Source organism: Argentina silus (genome assembly GCF_951799395.1).
Source record: "Argentina silus genome assembly, contig: scaffold_156, whole genome shotgun sequence".
Classification (NCBI taxonomy): domain Eukaryota; kingdom Metazoa; phylum Chordata; class Actinopteri; order Argentiniformes; family Argentinidae; genus Argentina; species Argentina silus.
Window position 1 is genome coordinate 62083 of NW_028152426.1, and position 17500 is coordinate 79582.

The 17500-nt window shown below is 50.5% G+C and overlaps 2 protein-coding genes across 5 annotated transcripts in view; one reads left to right on the plus strand and one right to left on the minus strand.

Annotated features, from left to right (window-relative positions):
- Positions 1 to 1902: 1902 nt before the first annotated feature.
- Positions 1903 to 2508, minus strand: LOC310824831 (E3 ubiquitin/ISG15 ligase TRIM25-like; the record flags this gene model as incomplete). Its single annotated transcript, XM_083698085.1, has 1 exon — positions 1903 to 2508. One exon carries the CDS (start codon positions 2506 to 2508, stop codon positions 1903 to 1905), a length of 606 nt encoding a protein of 201 aa, XP_083554211.1.
- A 1572-nt stretch (positions 2509 to 4080) lies between these two features.
- LOC310824829 (protein NLRC5-like) overlaps positions 4081 to 17500 on the plus strand; it is a 30709-nt gene continuing 17289 nt past the window's right edge. For all 4 annotated transcript variants that reach the window (XM_083698081.1, XM_083698082.1, XM_083698083.1 and 1 more), the window contains exons 1-11: positions 4081 to 4198; positions 4674 to 4996; positions 7032 to 7115; positions 7312 to 9265; positions 9616 to 9838; positions 10785 to 11023; positions 11819 to 11902; positions 12571 to 12654; positions 14015 to 14098; positions 16485 to 16574; positions 17253 to 17303. In XM_083698081.1, the coding sequence (XP_083554207.1) occupies positions 4687 to 4996; positions 7032 to 7115; positions 7312 to 9265; positions 9616 to 9838; positions 10785 to 11023; positions 11819 to 11902; positions 12571 to 12654; positions 14015 to 14098; positions 16485 to 16574; positions 17253 to 17303 (3203 nt within the window). In that variant the 5' untranslated portion in view covers positions 4081 to 4198; positions 4674 to 4686. The remainder of the gene's footprint in view (positions 4199 to 4673; positions 4997 to 7031; positions 7116 to 7311; positions 9266 to 9615; positions 9839 to 10784; positions 11024 to 11818; positions 11903 to 12570; positions 12655 to 14014; positions 14099 to 16484; positions 16575 to 17252; positions 17304 to 17500) is intronic.

A 17500-nucleotide genomic window follows, 5' to 3' on the forward strand; every position in this document is an offset into this window, starting at 1 on the left:
CTATGGTACTAGGAGGTTTGTTACTGAGCTTCACAGTAAAGGTGAGAGGTCAAACTCCTCTCAGGTCCAGTGGGGTTGTCATGAAACGTCCAGTTCATCACAAGTCATTTGTCTGCTTTAGTTTTGACATCAGTCAACAAACAGGCTTCTCTGATAGTGGGCCACTTCCTGCTAGATTTACCACTTAGATCAACACATGTAGATTATTCAATGACCTGTTGGCTTAAAACAGACACGCAGACACAAAGGAAGAACTCTGACACACATTTCTCAATCTGAAGATTTATTTGATTGTTAATTGATGATACAGGATCATTCATTTTGAATCTCACATATCCAGTAGCTGGCTGTTCTACTGGGCTTCAAATAGATCAGGAAGACTGGACCCACATAGTTCTGTTCAGCGATGAGGAGAGTAGTTCATATTAGAGAAGGAATAGATCAATAGGCAATAATCAATAACAATACAGGACATCATTCAGGTTCATTTTGAATCTCACATATCCAGTAGCTGGCTGTTCTACTGCTTCTCCTCCTGAGGGTTAGGGTGAGGGTTAACCCTCACCCTATCCCTAACCCTAACCCTAACCCACCTGTAGTTGAGATGTTGGGTAGGGTTAACCCAGACCCTAACCCTAACCCTAACCCTAACCCACCTGTAGTTGAGATGTTGGGTTTGGGTTAACCCTCACCCTAACCCTATCCCTAACCCTAACCCACCTGTAGTTGAGATGTTGGGTTAGGGTTAACCCAGACCCTAACCCTATCCCTAACCCTAACCCTAACCCACCTGTAGTTGAGATGTTGGGTTTGGGTTAACCCAGACCCTAACCCTATCCCTAACCCTAACCCACCTGTAGTTGAGATGTTGGGTTTGGGTTAACCCTCACCCTATCCCTAACCCTAACCCTAACCCACCTGTAGTTGAGATGTTGGGTTTGGGTTAACCCAGACCCTAACCCTATCCCTAACCCTAACCCTAACCCACCTGTAGTTGAGATGTTGGGTTTGGGTTAACCCAGACCCTAACCCTATCCCTAACCCTAACCCACCTGTAGTTGAGATGTTGGGTTAGGGTTAACCCTCACCCTAACCCTATCCCTAACCCTAACCCTAACCCACCTGTAGTTGAGATGTTGGGTTTGGGTTAACCCAGACCCTCACCCTAACCCTATCCCTAACCCTAACCCTAACCCACCTGTAGATGAGATGTTGGGTTTGGGTTAACCCTCACCCTAACCCTATCCCTAACCCTAACCCTAACCCACCTGTAGTTGAGATGTTGGGTAGGGTTAACCCTCACCCTAACCCTAACCCTAACCCTAACCCACCTGTAGTTGAGATGTTGGGTTAGGGTTAACCCTCACCCTAACCCTATCCCTAACCCTAACCCTAACCCACCTGTAGTTGAGATGTTGGGTTTGGGTTAACCCAGACCCTAACCCTATCCCTAACCCTAACCCACCTGTAGTTGAGATGTTGGGTTAGGGTTAACCCTCACCCTAACCCTATCCCTAACCCTAACCCACCTGTAGTTGAGATGTTGGGTTTGGGTTAACCCTCACCCTAACCCTATCCCTAACCCTAACCCTAACCCACCTGTAGTTGAGATGTTGGGTTTGGGTTAACCCTCACCCTAACCCTATCCCTAACCCTAACCCTAACCCACCTGTAGTTGAGATGTTGGGTTAGGGTTAACCCTCACCCTAACCCTAACCCTATCCCTAACCCTAACCCACCTGTAGTTGAGATGTTGGGTTTGGGTTAACCCAGACCCTATCCATACACAAACACAGTGGTGTGGAAGAGACTTTGGATCTCTGGAAATGTAATTAAATCAGTCAGAGACATTTACTTTTCGATGTAAACCAGCCTTCCTACCTTCAGATCCACATTTATTAGTCACCAACAATTAGCTCTTCTTCTGACCTGTTTCTCAGTCCTTTCTGCTGCAGCTGAGACTGTGTCATGGCCTTTATGTTCATCTAAAGAACACAGATAACAGATACACTGCTGATCAGTACGGCAGAAAATCTTCATCACTTCATCATGACGAGAGCAGATCCTCTCCTGCAGTTGTGTGGAGGCTTTGACCAGCTTGTGCTTCTTAAAGGCAGGAGATTCATAGTGAGTCTGGAGGTGAGTCTCACAGTAAGAGGCCAGACACACCAGACAGGACTTGAGGGCTTTCTGCTTTCTCCCAGTGCAGAAATCACACGCCACATCTCCAGGTCCAGCATAACAGTGAGCAGGAGGAGCAGCTTGGAGTCCTGTCTTCTTTCGTTTCTCCTGCACTAATTCAGTCAACAGAGTGTTTTTCCTCAGAACAGGCCTGGGAATAAAGCTTTTCTTACACAGGGGGCAGCTGTAGACCCCCTTCTGATCATCCTGATCCCAGCAGCCCTTAATACAGCCCATACAGTAGCTGTGTCCACAGGGAATAGCCACCGGATCCTTCAGTAGATCCAGACAGATCGGACAGCTAATAGAGTCCATGCTCTCTGCCATGTTGCTGCACACACGACCAGACTGAGCAGCAGAGTGTCATCATAAGATAAAGTATTCAATGCTTTTTTAAATTTATTTATTTTTAAATATATTTTATTAGCAGGAGAGAACTTGTACAGGGGGGGTAGCGGGGGAGAAGAGGTCTTTAGGACTGTGTGTGTGTGTGTGTGTGAGTGTGTGTGTGTGCGTGCGTGCGTGCGTGCGTGCGTGCGTGCGTGCGTGCGTGTGTGCAAGTGTACATTTAGTGGGTCTGGTGTTGACATTCCCTCAGTCGTCCTGCAGGGGGAGGCAGAGTGTGTCAGATGGACGGAGACAGAGCTGTTTGATGTCCTTGTGGTCCTCTGTGGCTCAGTTGGTAGATCATGGCTCTAACAACGCTTAGGTTGTGGGTTTGATTCCTGCTGGGACCATCTATACTGAAATGTATGCACTCACTGCAATGTAAGTCTCTTTGGATAAAAGTGTCAGCTAAATGGCATGTATATACACTCACCGGTAGGTACACCTGTTCAACTGCTCTTTAACGCAAATATCTAATCAGCCAATCACATGGCAGCAAGTCAATGCATTTAGGCATGTAGACATGGTCAAGACGACCTGCTGAAGTTCAAACCGAGCATCAGAATGGGGAAGAAAGGTGATTTAAGTGACTTTGACGCACACCTGCTGTAGGGAGGAGCCAGAGCAACCCCTGGCTCAACTATTGGCTGGCTGGAACCCCTGGCTCTGCTATTGGCTGGCTGGAACCCCTAGCTCTGCTATTGGCTGGCTGGAACCCCTAGCTCTGCTATTGGCTTGCTCTCTGTCTGTCTGTCTCTTTCTCTCTCTCTCTCTCTCTCTCTCTCTCTCCCTCTCTATCTATATCTCTGTCTCTCTCTCCCTCTCTATCTATATCTCTGTCTCTCTCTCTCTCTATCCCTCTCTCTCTCTCTCTCTCCCGCAGGTGTGTAGATGGCAGGTGGAGATGGTGACGTGAATGATCGTCAGGTGGTGACGTGAATGATCGCCAGGTGGTGACGTGAATGATGGTCAGGAGCCAGGAGCCACGCCCACACACCAACAGCCAGACTGGGGGGAGGGAGAGGGACTGAGTCCCTATACTAGGAAGTGTCAATACCAAGTGAATAACAAACCATTTTAAAGTGTAATGATACTATGTTATTTATATCTAAATTACTGACGAGACCATTGTTTGAAAACAGAAATAAAGCTTTGATTCATAAATAAATGTTTAAGATAAAGCATTTGTTGTGGCCCACTATGAGAGAAGCCTGTTTGTTGACTGATGTCCCGACTGGGACGTCACCCCGTTGATGTCGAGAGGGTCAGTGCACGGATCCCACTTAGCATCTACCGCTCCACAGATCCCACCTAGCATCTACCGCTCCACAGATCCCACCTAGCATCTACCGCTCCACAGATCCCACCTAGCATCTACCGCTCCACAGCCCGAGAGAACAATACCGCTGCCGTTCAAACAGTCTAGAGTGGAAATTACAGTTTCTCACATTTGCAGCAACTCAGTTCTTTGTTCACTGTATTTATTGTCGCGTGCATTGACACATATTGTGGTTTACTGTTTGTGACGGTTGGTGACGAATTATCACTAAAACGAAAGTAAAAGTATATTCTGATCAGTTTCATGTATTACATCTAGTCTGCACAAGGATGCAACCAGTCACGACATTTGGTGAGTTGGTAGGCTTCCAATGCATACGTTAGACCTTTATTTAATTCACATTTCATTAGGGATGTCGGCGACCGTGCAGACTCACCAAAAACGCGCGCTCGAGGAAGTCTGTGTAATTGGTTTGGCGTTTCTTTGTGCCCATTTGGGCACCAACGAGGATCAAATGTCTCAACCTCTTTGTGTGTTCAGTCATCGAGGACGGGTTGAGCAGAACCTTACTGCGTAGGCGGTGTACTAACTAAATCTATTATTTCATTTCACGAAAGAAAAGCTCCGGGTTAATCAGTTGAGACGAAGGATGGAGTGGATACTGAAGGCAAAATAATGCAACTTGTCCACTTTCCCTGAGCCTAATAGTAACCCATATGTTACGGTTTTCTAAAGAGTAATGTGACTACATAGAGTACCCGCAACTCTCCAGGGAGATAACAAATTCACACTTATTTCTAACCTAACTCAGAGTCTGTCCCTGCAGCTGATGTTTCACCATGGAAGACGTAGAGGCAGAGGAGGATGTGCGCGTGGTGCTGGCGCAGGAGTTGGACGAGCTCGCGGACGTCCTGAGCTGCCAACCGGACGCGGTTCTCGCCGCGATGTGCGACATGACGGACCCCGGCGCGCGGGAGCGGCTCGTGCGCCTCGCGAACCCCCGAGAGCGCATCATGGCGCTGTTGGAATACTTCCGGACCGCGGCGCCAAACGCGTGCCGTCAGTTTCTCTTGACGGTCTGCATGCGGTGCGAGAATATACCGATGAGTCTGGACTCCCGGTTGATGTTTGCGGCGGGGGCGGCGACCGGTGAGTACAATGCTGGGACGATCCCTCCACGGTTGTGTGTGTGTGTGTGTGTGTGTGTGTGTGAGGGCAGGGGGGGTGGATGTATGTGTTTGTGGGTGGGTGGGGTGTGTGTGTGGGTGGGGGGGGGGGGTGTTTGTGTGAGTGTGTGTGTGTGTGGTACGGGACCAGTTCTCCCTCTCCATCCTAACTTTATCCATTAGGGGCGGAGACTCAAAACTGTCCCCAGACGAGTGTCCAGAGGCTAACCCCGCCCTGCCTTAACCAGGCCTGTCCCATGTATCCCCAGATTAGCCCAGGGGAGGCTGGCCGAGGTAGAAATCGGAGGACAGGCTCATTGTAATGCATGGAATCGAAATAGACCATTCCTTATTACGGTCCATGCAATACAATGAGCCTGAGGTGGACGAGCGGAGTGATATTGCAGGGGTTTGGGGGCTGACCATTGCTTGCAAGTAGGGAGGGGCTGTTCCCTTTGCCACCCAGTAGGCAAGCACCAGGGTCTTGAATCTGATGTGAGCTGCTACCAGGAGCCAGTGGAGGGTGTGGAGGAGGGGGGTGACATGGGAGAATTTGGGGAGATTGAACACCAGACGAGTGGCAGTGTTCTGGATGAGTCGTAGTCAAGGCGAGAGATTACCAGTGTTTGGACCAAAAGTTGTGCTGCTTCTCTGGTGAGGAATGGACGTATCCTTCTGATGTTGTAGAGGAAGAATCTACAGGAGTGTGCTGTCGCTGTGATGTTCGCCACACAGGATAAGTGGTTGTCAAGGATCACCCCAAGGTTCATGGCTGTATGGGAGGAGGTCACAGTAGAGTTTTCTACTGTGATAGAGAAGTCTTGGAGAGGGCAGGATTTCCCTGGGAGGAAGAGCAGCTCAGTCTTGTCAAGGTTGAGCTTGAGGTGGTGGGCTGACATCCAAGCAGAAATGTCTGCAAGACATGCCGAGACACGTGTTGCCACCTGTGAGTCAGAAGGGGGGGAAAGAGAGAAAAAGTTGAGTGTCATCTGTGTAGCAGTGGTAGGAGAAACCATGTGAGGAAATTACTGAGCCAAGAGATTTGGTATAGAGAGAGAACAGTAAGGGCCCTAGGACAGAGCCCTGGGGGACCTCAGTGGAGAGGACAGCGATCCTCTCCATGTCACCTGGTAGGAGCGACCGGCCAGGTAGGATGCAAACCCGGAGAGTGCAGAGCCAGAGATGCCCAATTTTGAGAGGGTGGAGAGAAGGATTGGGTGGTTTGCTGTGTCAAATGCAGCAGACAGGTCCAGAAGAATGAGAACAGAGGAGAGGGAGGAAGCTCGAGCAGAGTGGAGAGCCTCCGTGACAGCAAGGAGGGCAGTCTCAGTCGAGTGCCCAGCCTTGAAGCCGGATTGGTGATCGTCAAGGAAGTTGTTTTGAAGGAGGTAGTTAGACAGTTGGTTAGAGACAGCATGTTCAAGGGTTTTAGATAAGAAGGAGAGAAGGGATACCGGTCTGTAGTTATGGACAGCAGGTGGGTCAAGAGTTGGTTCCTTGAGAAGAGGCTCGACTCTGGCTGTCTTGAAGGCAGCCGGTACAGATCCTGTGGATAGAGAGGAATTGATTAAGGTGGTAAGGAACAGAAGGAGGTCTTTGGAGATGGATTGGAGAAAGGGGGAGGGGATAGGATCGAGAGGGCAGGTGGTTGCCTGCTTGGATGTGAGATGACCTCACAGTGAGGTGTAGAGATGACAGCTGACAGGGCCTGGGTGTAGAGATGACAGCTGACAGGGCCTGGGTGTAGAGATGACAGCTGACAGGGCCTGGGTGTAGAGATGACAGCTGACAGGGCCTGGGTGTAGAGATGACAGCTGACAGGGCCTGGGTGTAGAGATGGCAGCTGACAGGGCCTGGGTGTAGAGATGACAGCTGTCAGTGGGTGTGGTGTTGTGGAACAGGATGTGGTGTTGTGGAACAGGATGTGGTGCTGTGGAACAGGATGTGGTGTTGTGGAACGGTGTAAAGGTTGAGCCTCTTCTCCGTCTGGTTTTCCCTCCAACATCTGCACCTGTCAGCTCTGCCCTCAGAAGACAACAGCCACAGCCCGCTCGCCATGGACACGCCCTCTCCGGAGCGATGTAGGAAATGCCCACGAATAGGTACACTCTACTCTATATATATACTCTACTCTACTCTCTATATATACTCTACTCTATATATACTCTACTCTATATATATACTCAATTCTATATATACTCGATATATACTGTGTGTGTGTCCGTGTGTCCCCCCGTGTCGTCGTCGTCGTCGTCGTCGTCCCCCCCCCCCCGTGTGTGTGTGTGCGCGTGTGTCCAGACCCTGTAGAGAGCTCCAGGGCAGCTGTCAGGAGCCTGCTTCTGCGGAGGTGGGAGAGGGTGAGGCAGGGTCTGGTCAGGGAGGTTCGTCTGGAGGACACCTGGGTCAGCCTGCGCACCAGAACCCCTGGGAGAACCTGGGACCGGGGCCAACCCTTCTCTGAACCACCAGACAGGGCCCAACCCTCCTCTGGACCACCAGACAGGGCCTCTGAACACACAGACAGGGCCCATCCTTCCTCTGAACCCACAGACAGGGCCCATCCCACCTCTGGACCCACAGACAGGGCCCATCCTTCCTCTGGACCCACAGACAGGGCCCATCCCACCTCTGGACCCACAGACAGGGCCCATCCTTCCTCTGAACCCACAGACAGGGCCCATCCTTCCTCTGGACCACCAGACAGGGCCCATCCCACCTCTGGACCACCAGACAGGGCCCATCCTTCTTCTGGATCACCAGACAGGGCCCATCCCACCTCTGGACCCACAGACAGGGCCTCTGGACCCACAGACAGGGCCCAACACACCTCCGGACCCTCTGAGAGGTGTGACCAGAACTGGGACCCTCCAGACAGACAAGACAGGTGTGACTGGACTTTAGGATCCCCCATAGGAGGTGAGCATACATGGGGTCCTCCAGAGAGGGCTGACCAGACCTGGAGCCTACCCTGCAAGGATGAGCTGGCCATGGGCCCCCGAGATGGTGTCGATGGCTCCTCAGGACCACCAAAGCTCCAGGGGAACCAGGAGGGGGGTGTGGAGGAGGGTGTGGAGGGCTCAGTGGAGGGGTCCATGGATGGGGAGGACAGGGTGACGGTGGACTCCCTCTTGGGCCAGCCTGGGCAGATCACAGTTCTGTTGGGCCAGGCTGGGTCAGGGAAGACCCTCCTGATGCACTGCCTTGGTCAGCGCTGGGCCCAGGGGGCATTCCCCGACTTCCACTTCCTCTTCCTGTTGGAGTTCCGCCAGCTCAACCTGCTGACACGGCCCATGTCTCTCAGAGAGCTTCTCCTCCTCCTCTTCCTCCAGCCTCAGGGAGCGGGGGAGACGGGGGGGAGGGGGGAGGAGGAGGGGGGGGGGGCCGTGCTGGACTACATCCTCGCCAACCCAGAGAGAACATGCTGGATATTTGACGGTTATGACGAGTTCCGTACGAAACTCCCCCTGGTGGAGAGAGCTGATGGTGGCGGCGGCGGCGGTCCGTTGGACCCGTGGCGTCCGCTCCCCGTGGAGAAGCTGGTCTCGGGGCTGTGCAGCCGCAGGATTCTCCCAGGATGCAGTGTGCTGCTGACGTGCCGGGCCCGCGATGCCGCGGCCCTGGAGGGCTCCCTGCTCGTGGACCGCCAGGGCGAGCTGCTGGGCTTCGACCGCCGCGGCGTCCGCGACTACGCCGAGGACTACTTCCGGGGTAAAGGTCACGAGGTAAGGGAGAATGCCCTGAGTCACCTCCTCAGCAGCCGCCATCTTGTCTCCCTGTGTTACCTGCCCGCCCTCTGCCACATCTGCTGCGTCTGTCTGGATCACATGTTCTCCAGAGGCGGCGGCGGTGGCGGGGGCGGTGGGCTCCCCCCCCCCTTCCCGCCCCCCCAGATGCCCCCCACCCTCACCCAGGTCTACCTGCACACCCTCCTGGCCTACCTGGACATGGCCACGCCCCCGGCCACGCCCCCGCCCCCGCCGCTGCAGAGACACAGGTCCGAGGTGGCCCAGCTGAGCCGCCTGGCTATGAATGGTCTAGAGCAGGGCAAGATTGTGTTCCTGTCTGGGGAGGTTCCGCGGGGCGTTCTGGAGTTCTGCGGCGCCGCTGACATTCTCACCCGGGTGGAGCTGGTGCAGCAGGACGGAACGCGTTGCCACGGTTACACCTTCAGGCACCTGACCCTGCAGGAGTTCCTGGGAGCGCTGCACCTGATGACCTGCTGTCATGTCACCGACGCCCAGATCAGGAGGAGGTCAGATTACATCAGATTATATCAGATTACATCAGATTATATTATATTATATTATATTGTATTATATTATATTGTATTACATTAGATTACAAGAGTTTACATTAGATTACATTAGATTCCGTTATATTATATGAGATTACATTCGATTACATTTGATTAGATTAGAATGATCAACTGAATCATGTTTAGAAAAACAAACTCCCACACCCGTTTTACATGAGGTCTCAAAACAACAGGAACACACATTTATCTATACAATTTAAGTGCAACATAATACAATGTAAGTTAATTGTTATTATTATTATTGTTATTATTATTATTATTATTATTATTATTATTAACATAAACAGGTTCAACCTGAAGACTCGCTGGACCACCAAAGTCGATTCCAAGACGGTGTTCACAGACTCCCTGCACCTGTTCCTGTGTGGGCTGGCCGCCCCGGGCTGCACCGCCTCCCTCCACCAGCTGGCGGGGGGCAGGGGGGGTGTAGCCTGGGTCAGCCAACGCCAGGCGCTGGTTCTGAAGCTGCTCCGTAGTCTGGCCAGCAACACCACCCTGACCGGACCCAAGGTGACACTCTGGAGGTCTTAGCTATCCTCTATCTATCTATCTATCTATCTATCTATCTATCTATCTATCTATCTATCCTTTATCTATCCTCTATCTATCCTCTATCTATCCTCTATCCTCTATCTATCCTTTAGCTATCCTCTATCTATCTATCTATCTATCTATCTATCTATCTATCCTTTATCTATCCTCTATCTATCCTCTATCTATCCTCTATCCTCTATCTATCCTTTAGCTATCCTCTATCTATCTATCTATCTATCTATCTATCCTTTATCTATCCTCTATCTATCCTCTATCCTCTATCTATCCTTTATCTATCCTCTATCTATCCTCTATCCTCTATCTATCTATCTATCTATCTATCTATCTATCTATCTATCTATCCTTTATCTATCCTCTATCTATCCTCTGTCTATCCTCTATCTATCCTTTATCTATCCTTTATCCTCTATCTATCCTCTATCTATCCTTTATCCTCTATCTATCCTCTATCTATCCTTTATCCTCTATCTATCCTTTATCCTCTATCTATCCTCTGTCTATCCTTTATCCTCTATCTATCCTCTATCTATCCTTTATCCTCTATCTATCCTCTATCCTCTATCTATCCTCTATCTATCCTTTATCCTCTATCTATCCTCTATCTATCCTTTATCCTCTATCTATCCTTTATCCTCTATCTGTCCTCTATCTATTCTCTATCCTCTATCTATCCTTTATCCTCTATCTATCCTCTATCTATCCTTTATCCTCTGTCTATCCTCTATCTATCCTCTATCTATCCAGGTGATACCATTGAGATATTTGTGTGTATTTACGATTCAATCACATTTGTATTTTTACCCTGTACATTAATATTCATATCCATTTGTGTGTGTGTGTGTGTGTGTGTGTGCGTGTGCGTGTGCGTGTGTGTGTGTGTGTGCGCGTGTGTGTGTGTGAGGTGGTGGAGCTGTGCCACTGTGTCCAGGAGACCCAGGACGTCCAGCTGGCTCAGGAGGTCGTGGGGTCGCGACTGGGCTTCGAGCTCAGGAACATCCGGTTGACCCCTGCAGACCTGGACGCCGTGGCGTTTGTGGTGGCGTCCGCAGGAGTGGGCGTCGGCCTGGACTTCGGAGCGTGCTCCATGGAACTTGAATGTCTGGAGGTTCTACCCAGCTGCCGGCACATCCACTACCTCATGTGAGTTCAGGACATTAAGGGGAGGCTGGGGGAGGTAGAACACCAGGGGAGGCTGGTGGAGGTAGAACACCAGGGGAGGCTGGGGGAGGTAGAACACCAGGGGAGGCTGGTGGAGGTAGAACACCAGGGGAGGCTGGGGGAGGTAGAACACCAGGGGAGGCTGGTGGAAGTAGAACACCAGGGGAGGCTGGGGGAGATAGAACACCAGGGGAGGCTGGGGGAGGTAGAACACCAGGGGAGGCTGGGGGAGATAGAACACCAGGGGAGGCTGGGGGAGGTAGAACACCAGGGGAGGCTGGCCGGGCCTCATTGTAATGCATGGAATGGAATGAGGAATGGTATCAAACAGGTGTGGGTTTGACAATGGTATCATTGGTACCATTCCTCATTCCGTTCCATGCATTACAATGAGGCCCGTCCTCCGATTCCTACCTCCACCAGCCTCCCCTGGTGTTCTACCTCCACCAGCCTCCCCTGGTGTTCTACCTCCCCCAGCCTCCTCTGTAATATAATAGAATGGAGTATAATGTAACTTTTTTTTTTCTCCCTGTTGTACATCAACCAGGTTATTATTGAACAAGAAAGATCTCTTTGTTGGTTGTATGAGTCAAACTAGGTTATCTAGAGAGGTTACATGTGAGTTAGACTACTACAGTAGAGAGAACGTGTGCTCCTGCTAGTCAAGTTAACCCTAACCCTAACCCTAACCCTAACCCTAACACAGGAGACATGCTCACCATTGGTAGCATAACAATGACGTGTTGCTGATACCTTGACCTTTCACCCCTCCCTCAGTTTCCGGAGCAGGAAGTACGACGACAGGTTTGCAGAAAAGCTGGCGTCTGTGCTGCCCAGAATACCCACACTGAGGAGACTGGAGTGAGTCTTAACCCTAACCCTAACTACCCACCCTAACCCTAACTACCCACCCTAACCCTAACTACCCCCCCTAACCCTAATCCAGACTATCCACCCTAACCCAGACTAACCCTAACCCAGACTAACCCTAACCCTGACCCTAACTACCCACCCTAACCCTAACTACCCCCCCTAACCCTAATCCAGACTATCCACCCTAACCCTAACTACCCCCCCTAACCCTAATCCAGACTATCCACCCTAACCCTAACTACCCCCCCTAACCCTAATCCAGACTATCCACCCTAACCCAGACTAACCCTAACCCTGACCCTAACTACCCACCCTAACCCTAATCCAGACTATCCACCCTAACCCAGACTAACCCTAGCCCTAACCCTAACCCAGACTAACCCCAACCCTAACCCTGACCCTAACCCTAACCCAGACTAACCCTAACCCTAACTACCCACCCTAACCCTAACCCTGACCCTAACCCAGACTAACCCTAACCCTGACCCTAACCCTAACCCTGAACCAGACCCTGACCCTAACCCAGACTAACCCTAAACCCTAAACCCTGGCCCTAACCCTAACCCAGACTACCCACCCTAACTCTGTGTGTGTGTGTGTGTGTGTGTGTGTGTGTGTGTGTGTGTGTGTGTGTGTGTGACCCTCTTCCCCCCCAGGGTGACCAGCGCTAACTTGACTCATGCAGGAGCAGCAACACTGTCCAGGGCGGTCCAGAGCTGCCCCCTCATCTCCCACATCAAGTACTGATCCATCCCCAACAGAACCACCATGTCACGGTCATCATATCCCATTACAACATGTGATACCATATTCATCATATCCCATTACAACATGTGATACCATATTCATCATCTACGACTGTGGAGTCGATATATTGACCATGATCCATAGTAGATCAGATCAGATCAGATCAGATAGTCCTTATGTACCATACTGTTGTTGTTGATGTTGTTGTTGTTGTTGTTGTTGTTGTTGTTGTTGATGTTGGTGGTGGTGATGATGTTGTTGTTGTTGGTTGTGTATCTATCTGACAGTGTTGTTGTTGTGGTGGTTGTGGTTGTGGTTGTGTATCTATCTGACAGTGTTGTGGTTGTGGTGGTTGTGGTTGTGTATCTATCTGACAGTGTTGTTGTTGTGGTGGTTGTGGTTGTGGTTGTGTATCTATCTGACAGTGTTGTGGTGGTTGTGGTGGTGGTTGTGTTGTGTTGTGTTGTGTTGTGTTGTGGTTGTGGTGGTTGTGGTTGTGTTGTGGTGGTTGTGGTTGTGTATCTATCTGACAGTGTTGTGGTTGTGGTGGTTGTGGTTGTGGTTGTGTATCTATCTGACAGTGTTGTTGTTGTTGTTGTGGTGGTGGTTGTGGTTGTGGTGGTTGTGGTTGTGGTGGTTGTGGTTGTGTATCTATCTGACAGTGTTGTTGTGGTTGTGGTTGTGGTGGTTGTGGTTGTGGTTGTGTTGTTGTTGTGGTTGTGTATCTATCTGACAGTGTTGTGGTGGTTGTGGTGGTGGTGGTGGTGGTGGTGGTGGTGGTGGTGGTTGTGTTGTGTTGTGTTGTGTTGTGGTTGTGTTGTGGTTGTGGTTGTGGTTGTGTATCTATCTGACAGTGTTGTGGTGGTTGTGGTGGTTGTGGTGGTGGTGGTGGTTGTGTTGTGTTGTGTTGTGTTGTGTTGTGGTTGTGGTTGTGTTGTGGTTGTGTTGTGTTGTGGTTGTGGTTGTGTATCTATCTGACAATGTGGTGGTTGTGGTGGTGGTGGTGGTGGTTGTGGTTATGGTTATGGTTGTGGTTGTGGTTGTGGTGGTTGTGGTTGTGTTGTGGTTGTGTTGTGGTTGTGTATCTATCTGACAGTGTGGTGGTTGTGGTGGTGGTGGTGGTGGTGGTGGTGGTTGTGGTTGTGGTTGTGGTTATGGTTGTGGTTGTGGTTGTGGTGGTTGTGGTTGTGTTGTGGTTGTGTTGTGGTGGTGGTGGTGGTGGTGGTGGTGGTGGTGGTTGTGGTGGTGGTGGTGGTTGTGGTTATGGTTGTGGTTGTGGTTGTGGTGGTTGTGGTTGTGTTGTGGTTGTGTTGTGGTTGTGTATCTATCTGACAGTGTTGTTGTTGTTGACAGTCTGAGTGACAACAACCTAGCAGACAGAGGAATCCGAGAGGTTGCTGATGTCTTCTCCAAGCTGCCCAACCTGGCCTCTGTCTCGTGAGTTCATATTATTCTGTCTGACTATATTCTAAATATTATATCTACCAATATTTCCATAATGTTAACCCTGTTAACCCTGACATGTTAACCCTGTTAACCCTGTTAACCCTGACATGTTAACCCTGTTAACCCTGACATGTTAACCCTGTTAACCCTGACATGTTAACCCTGTTAACCCTGACATGTTAACCCTGTTAACCCTGACATGTTAACCCTGACATGTTAACCCTGACATGTTAACCCTGTTAACCCTGACATGTTAACCCTGTTAACCCTGACATGTTAACCCTGACATGTTAACCCTGACATGTTAACCCTGACATGTTAACCCTGTTAACCCTGACATGTTAACCCTGTTAACCCTGACATGTTAACCCTGACATGTTAACCCTGTTAACCCTGACATGTTAACCCTGACATGTTAACCCTGACATGTTAACCCTGTTAACCCTGACATGTTAACCCTGACATGTTAACCCTGACATGTTAACCCTGACATGTTAACCCTGACATGTTAACCCTGTTAACCCTGACATGTTAACCCTGTTAACCCTGACATGTTAACCCTGACATGTTAACCCTGACATGTTAACCCTGACATGTTAACCCTGACATGTTAACCCTGTTAACCCTGACATGTTAACCCTGACATGTTAACCCTGACATGTTAACCCTGTTAACCCTGACATGTTAACCCTGACATGTTAACCCTGACATGTTAACCCTGTTAACCCTGACATGTTAACCCTGACATGTTAACCCTGACATGTTAACCCTGTTAACCCTGACATGTTAACCCTGTTAACCCTGACATGTTAACCCTGACATGTTAACCCTGACATGTTAACCCTGACATGTTAACCCTGTTAACCCTGACATGTTAACCCTGACATGTTAACCCTGACATGTTAACCCTGACATGTTAACCCTGTTAACCCTGACATGTTAACCCTGACATGTTAACCCTGTTAACCCTGACATGTTAACCCTGTTAACCCTGACATGTTAACCCTGACATGTTAACCCTGACATGTTAACCCTGACATGTTAACCCTGACATGTTAACCCTGACATGTTAACCCTGTTAACCCTGACATGTTAACCCTGACATGTTAACCCTGACATGTTAACCCTGACATGTTAACCCTGTTAACCCTGACATGTTAACCCTGACATGTTAACCCTGACATGTTAACCCTGACATGTTAACCCTGACATGTTAACCCTGACATGTTAACCCTGTTAACCCTGACATGTTAACCCTGACATGTTAACCCTGACATGTTAACCCTGTCCACACGTTTGCTGTGTACTGGTGCATATCTACACGTGTGTATTTATGTGTCAGGGGAGGCTGCTGGAGGTAGAACACCAGAGGAGGCTGGTGGAGGTAGGAATCGGAGGACAGGCTCATTGTAATGCGTGGAATGGAATGAGGAACGGTATCAAAGGAATGGTATCAAATGTGTGTTTAATACCATTCCTCATTCCGTTCCATGCATTACAATGAGCCTGTCCTCCGATTCCTACCTCCACCAGCCTCCCCTGGTGTTCTACCTCCACCAGCCTCCCCTGGTGTTCTACCTTTCCCAGCCTCCCTTGGTGTTCTACCTCCACCAGCCTCCCCTGGTGTTCTACCTCCCCCAGCCTCCCCTGGTGTTCTACCTTCCCCAGCCTCCCTTGGTGTTCTACCTCCACCAGCCTCCCCTGGTGTTTTACCTCCCCCAGCCTCCCTTGGTGTTCTACCTCCACCAGCCTCCCCTGGTGTTCTACCTTCCCCAGCCTCCCTTGGTGTTCTACCTCCACCAGCCTCCCCTGGTGTTCTACCTCCCCCAGCCTCCCCTGGTGTTTTACCTCCCCCAGCCTCCCCTGGTGTTCTACCTCCCCCAGCCTCCCCTGGTGTTCTACCTCCCCCAGCCTCCCCTGGTGTTTTACCTCCCCCAGCCTCCCCTGGTGTTTTACCTCCCCCAGCCTCCCCTGGTGTTCTACCTTCCCCAGCCTCCCCTGGTGTTCTACCTCCCCCAGCCTCCCCTGGTGTTTTACCTCCCCCAGCCTCCCTTGGTGTTCTACTTCCACCAGCCTCCCCTGGTGTTCTACCTCCCCCAGCCTCCCCTGGTGTTTTACCTCCCCCAGCCTCCCCTGGTGTTTTTCCTTTCCACTGTGCCCTACATTTTTTCTTCCCTCTGGGGAGTTTTTCCCTTGGTGTTAGATCATATTGTTTGTATTGTATTTATTGTTTATATTGTTTAGTATTATGTTTGTTGTGAAGCAATTTGTGTCATTTGTCCATGTAAAAAGTGCCATACAAATCCATGTGATTGATTGATTGATTGATTGATTGATTGATTGATTGATTGATGTGTGGTATCTGGTCTCTCTCCAGGCTGGGGAGGAACTTGTGTTCTCGAGAGGGGATCTACTCTCTCCTAGAGAAGATGGCTTCCTGCCACGCCCTCCACACCCTCTGTGCTGAGTATGTTCAGACCCCTCCTCTCCTCTCCTCTCCTCTCCTCTCCTCTCCTCTCCTCTTCTCTCCTCTGTCCTCCTCTCCTCTGTCCTCCTCTCCTCTGTCCTCCCCCTCCCTCCTCCTCCTTTCCTCCCTCCTCCCCCTCCCCCCTCCTCTCCTCCGTCCTCCCTCCCCCCCTCCCCCCTCCTCCTCTCCTCCCTCCTCCCTCCTCCCCCCCTCTCCTCCCCCTCCCCCCTCCTCCTCTCCTCCCTCCTCCCCCTCCCTCCTCCTCTCCTCCCTCACTTCCTTCTCAAAACGCCGTTGGAGGAGAAGAGCTAGGCTCCTCCCCCTAGATATGCTCCTCCAATGGTTTTTGAGAAGGAAGAAAGTGGAGGACGGAGGAGAGGAGGGGGGAGGAGGGAGGAGAGGAGGAGGGGGGGGGGGGGGGGGAGGGACCACTTCCTGGTTCACACTTCCTGGGTCACACCCCAATGGAACCTCCTGTTGTAACTGACACTTTCACCCAGCAACTAGCATGTTAGCATGTTTCACCCAGCAACTAGCATGTTAGCATGTTTCACCCAGCAACTAGCATGTTAGCATGTTTCACCCAGCAACTAGCTTGTTAGCATGTTTCACTGACCAATGTGCATGTTTCTACAAGACCACTACTTGTGAGTGAATCTGTTTGTTTTCTGTTTGCAGTGGAATGAAGGAAAGCACCGTTTTGCTTTTCCAAAGCTCAGATGTGAAATGGTGAGTTTGGAGTTCTGGAAAGGTTAAGTTTTGGAGAGGTAAGGTTTTGGTGAGGTAAAGTGTTGGTGAGGTAAAGTGTTGGTGAGGTAAAGTGTTGGTGAGGTAAAGTGTTGGTGTACAGTAGCAACAGGCCTCTGAGAATCCTCAAGTGTGTGTCTAGCGTGTGTGTCTAGCGTGTGTGTCTTCTCTCTGTTCCT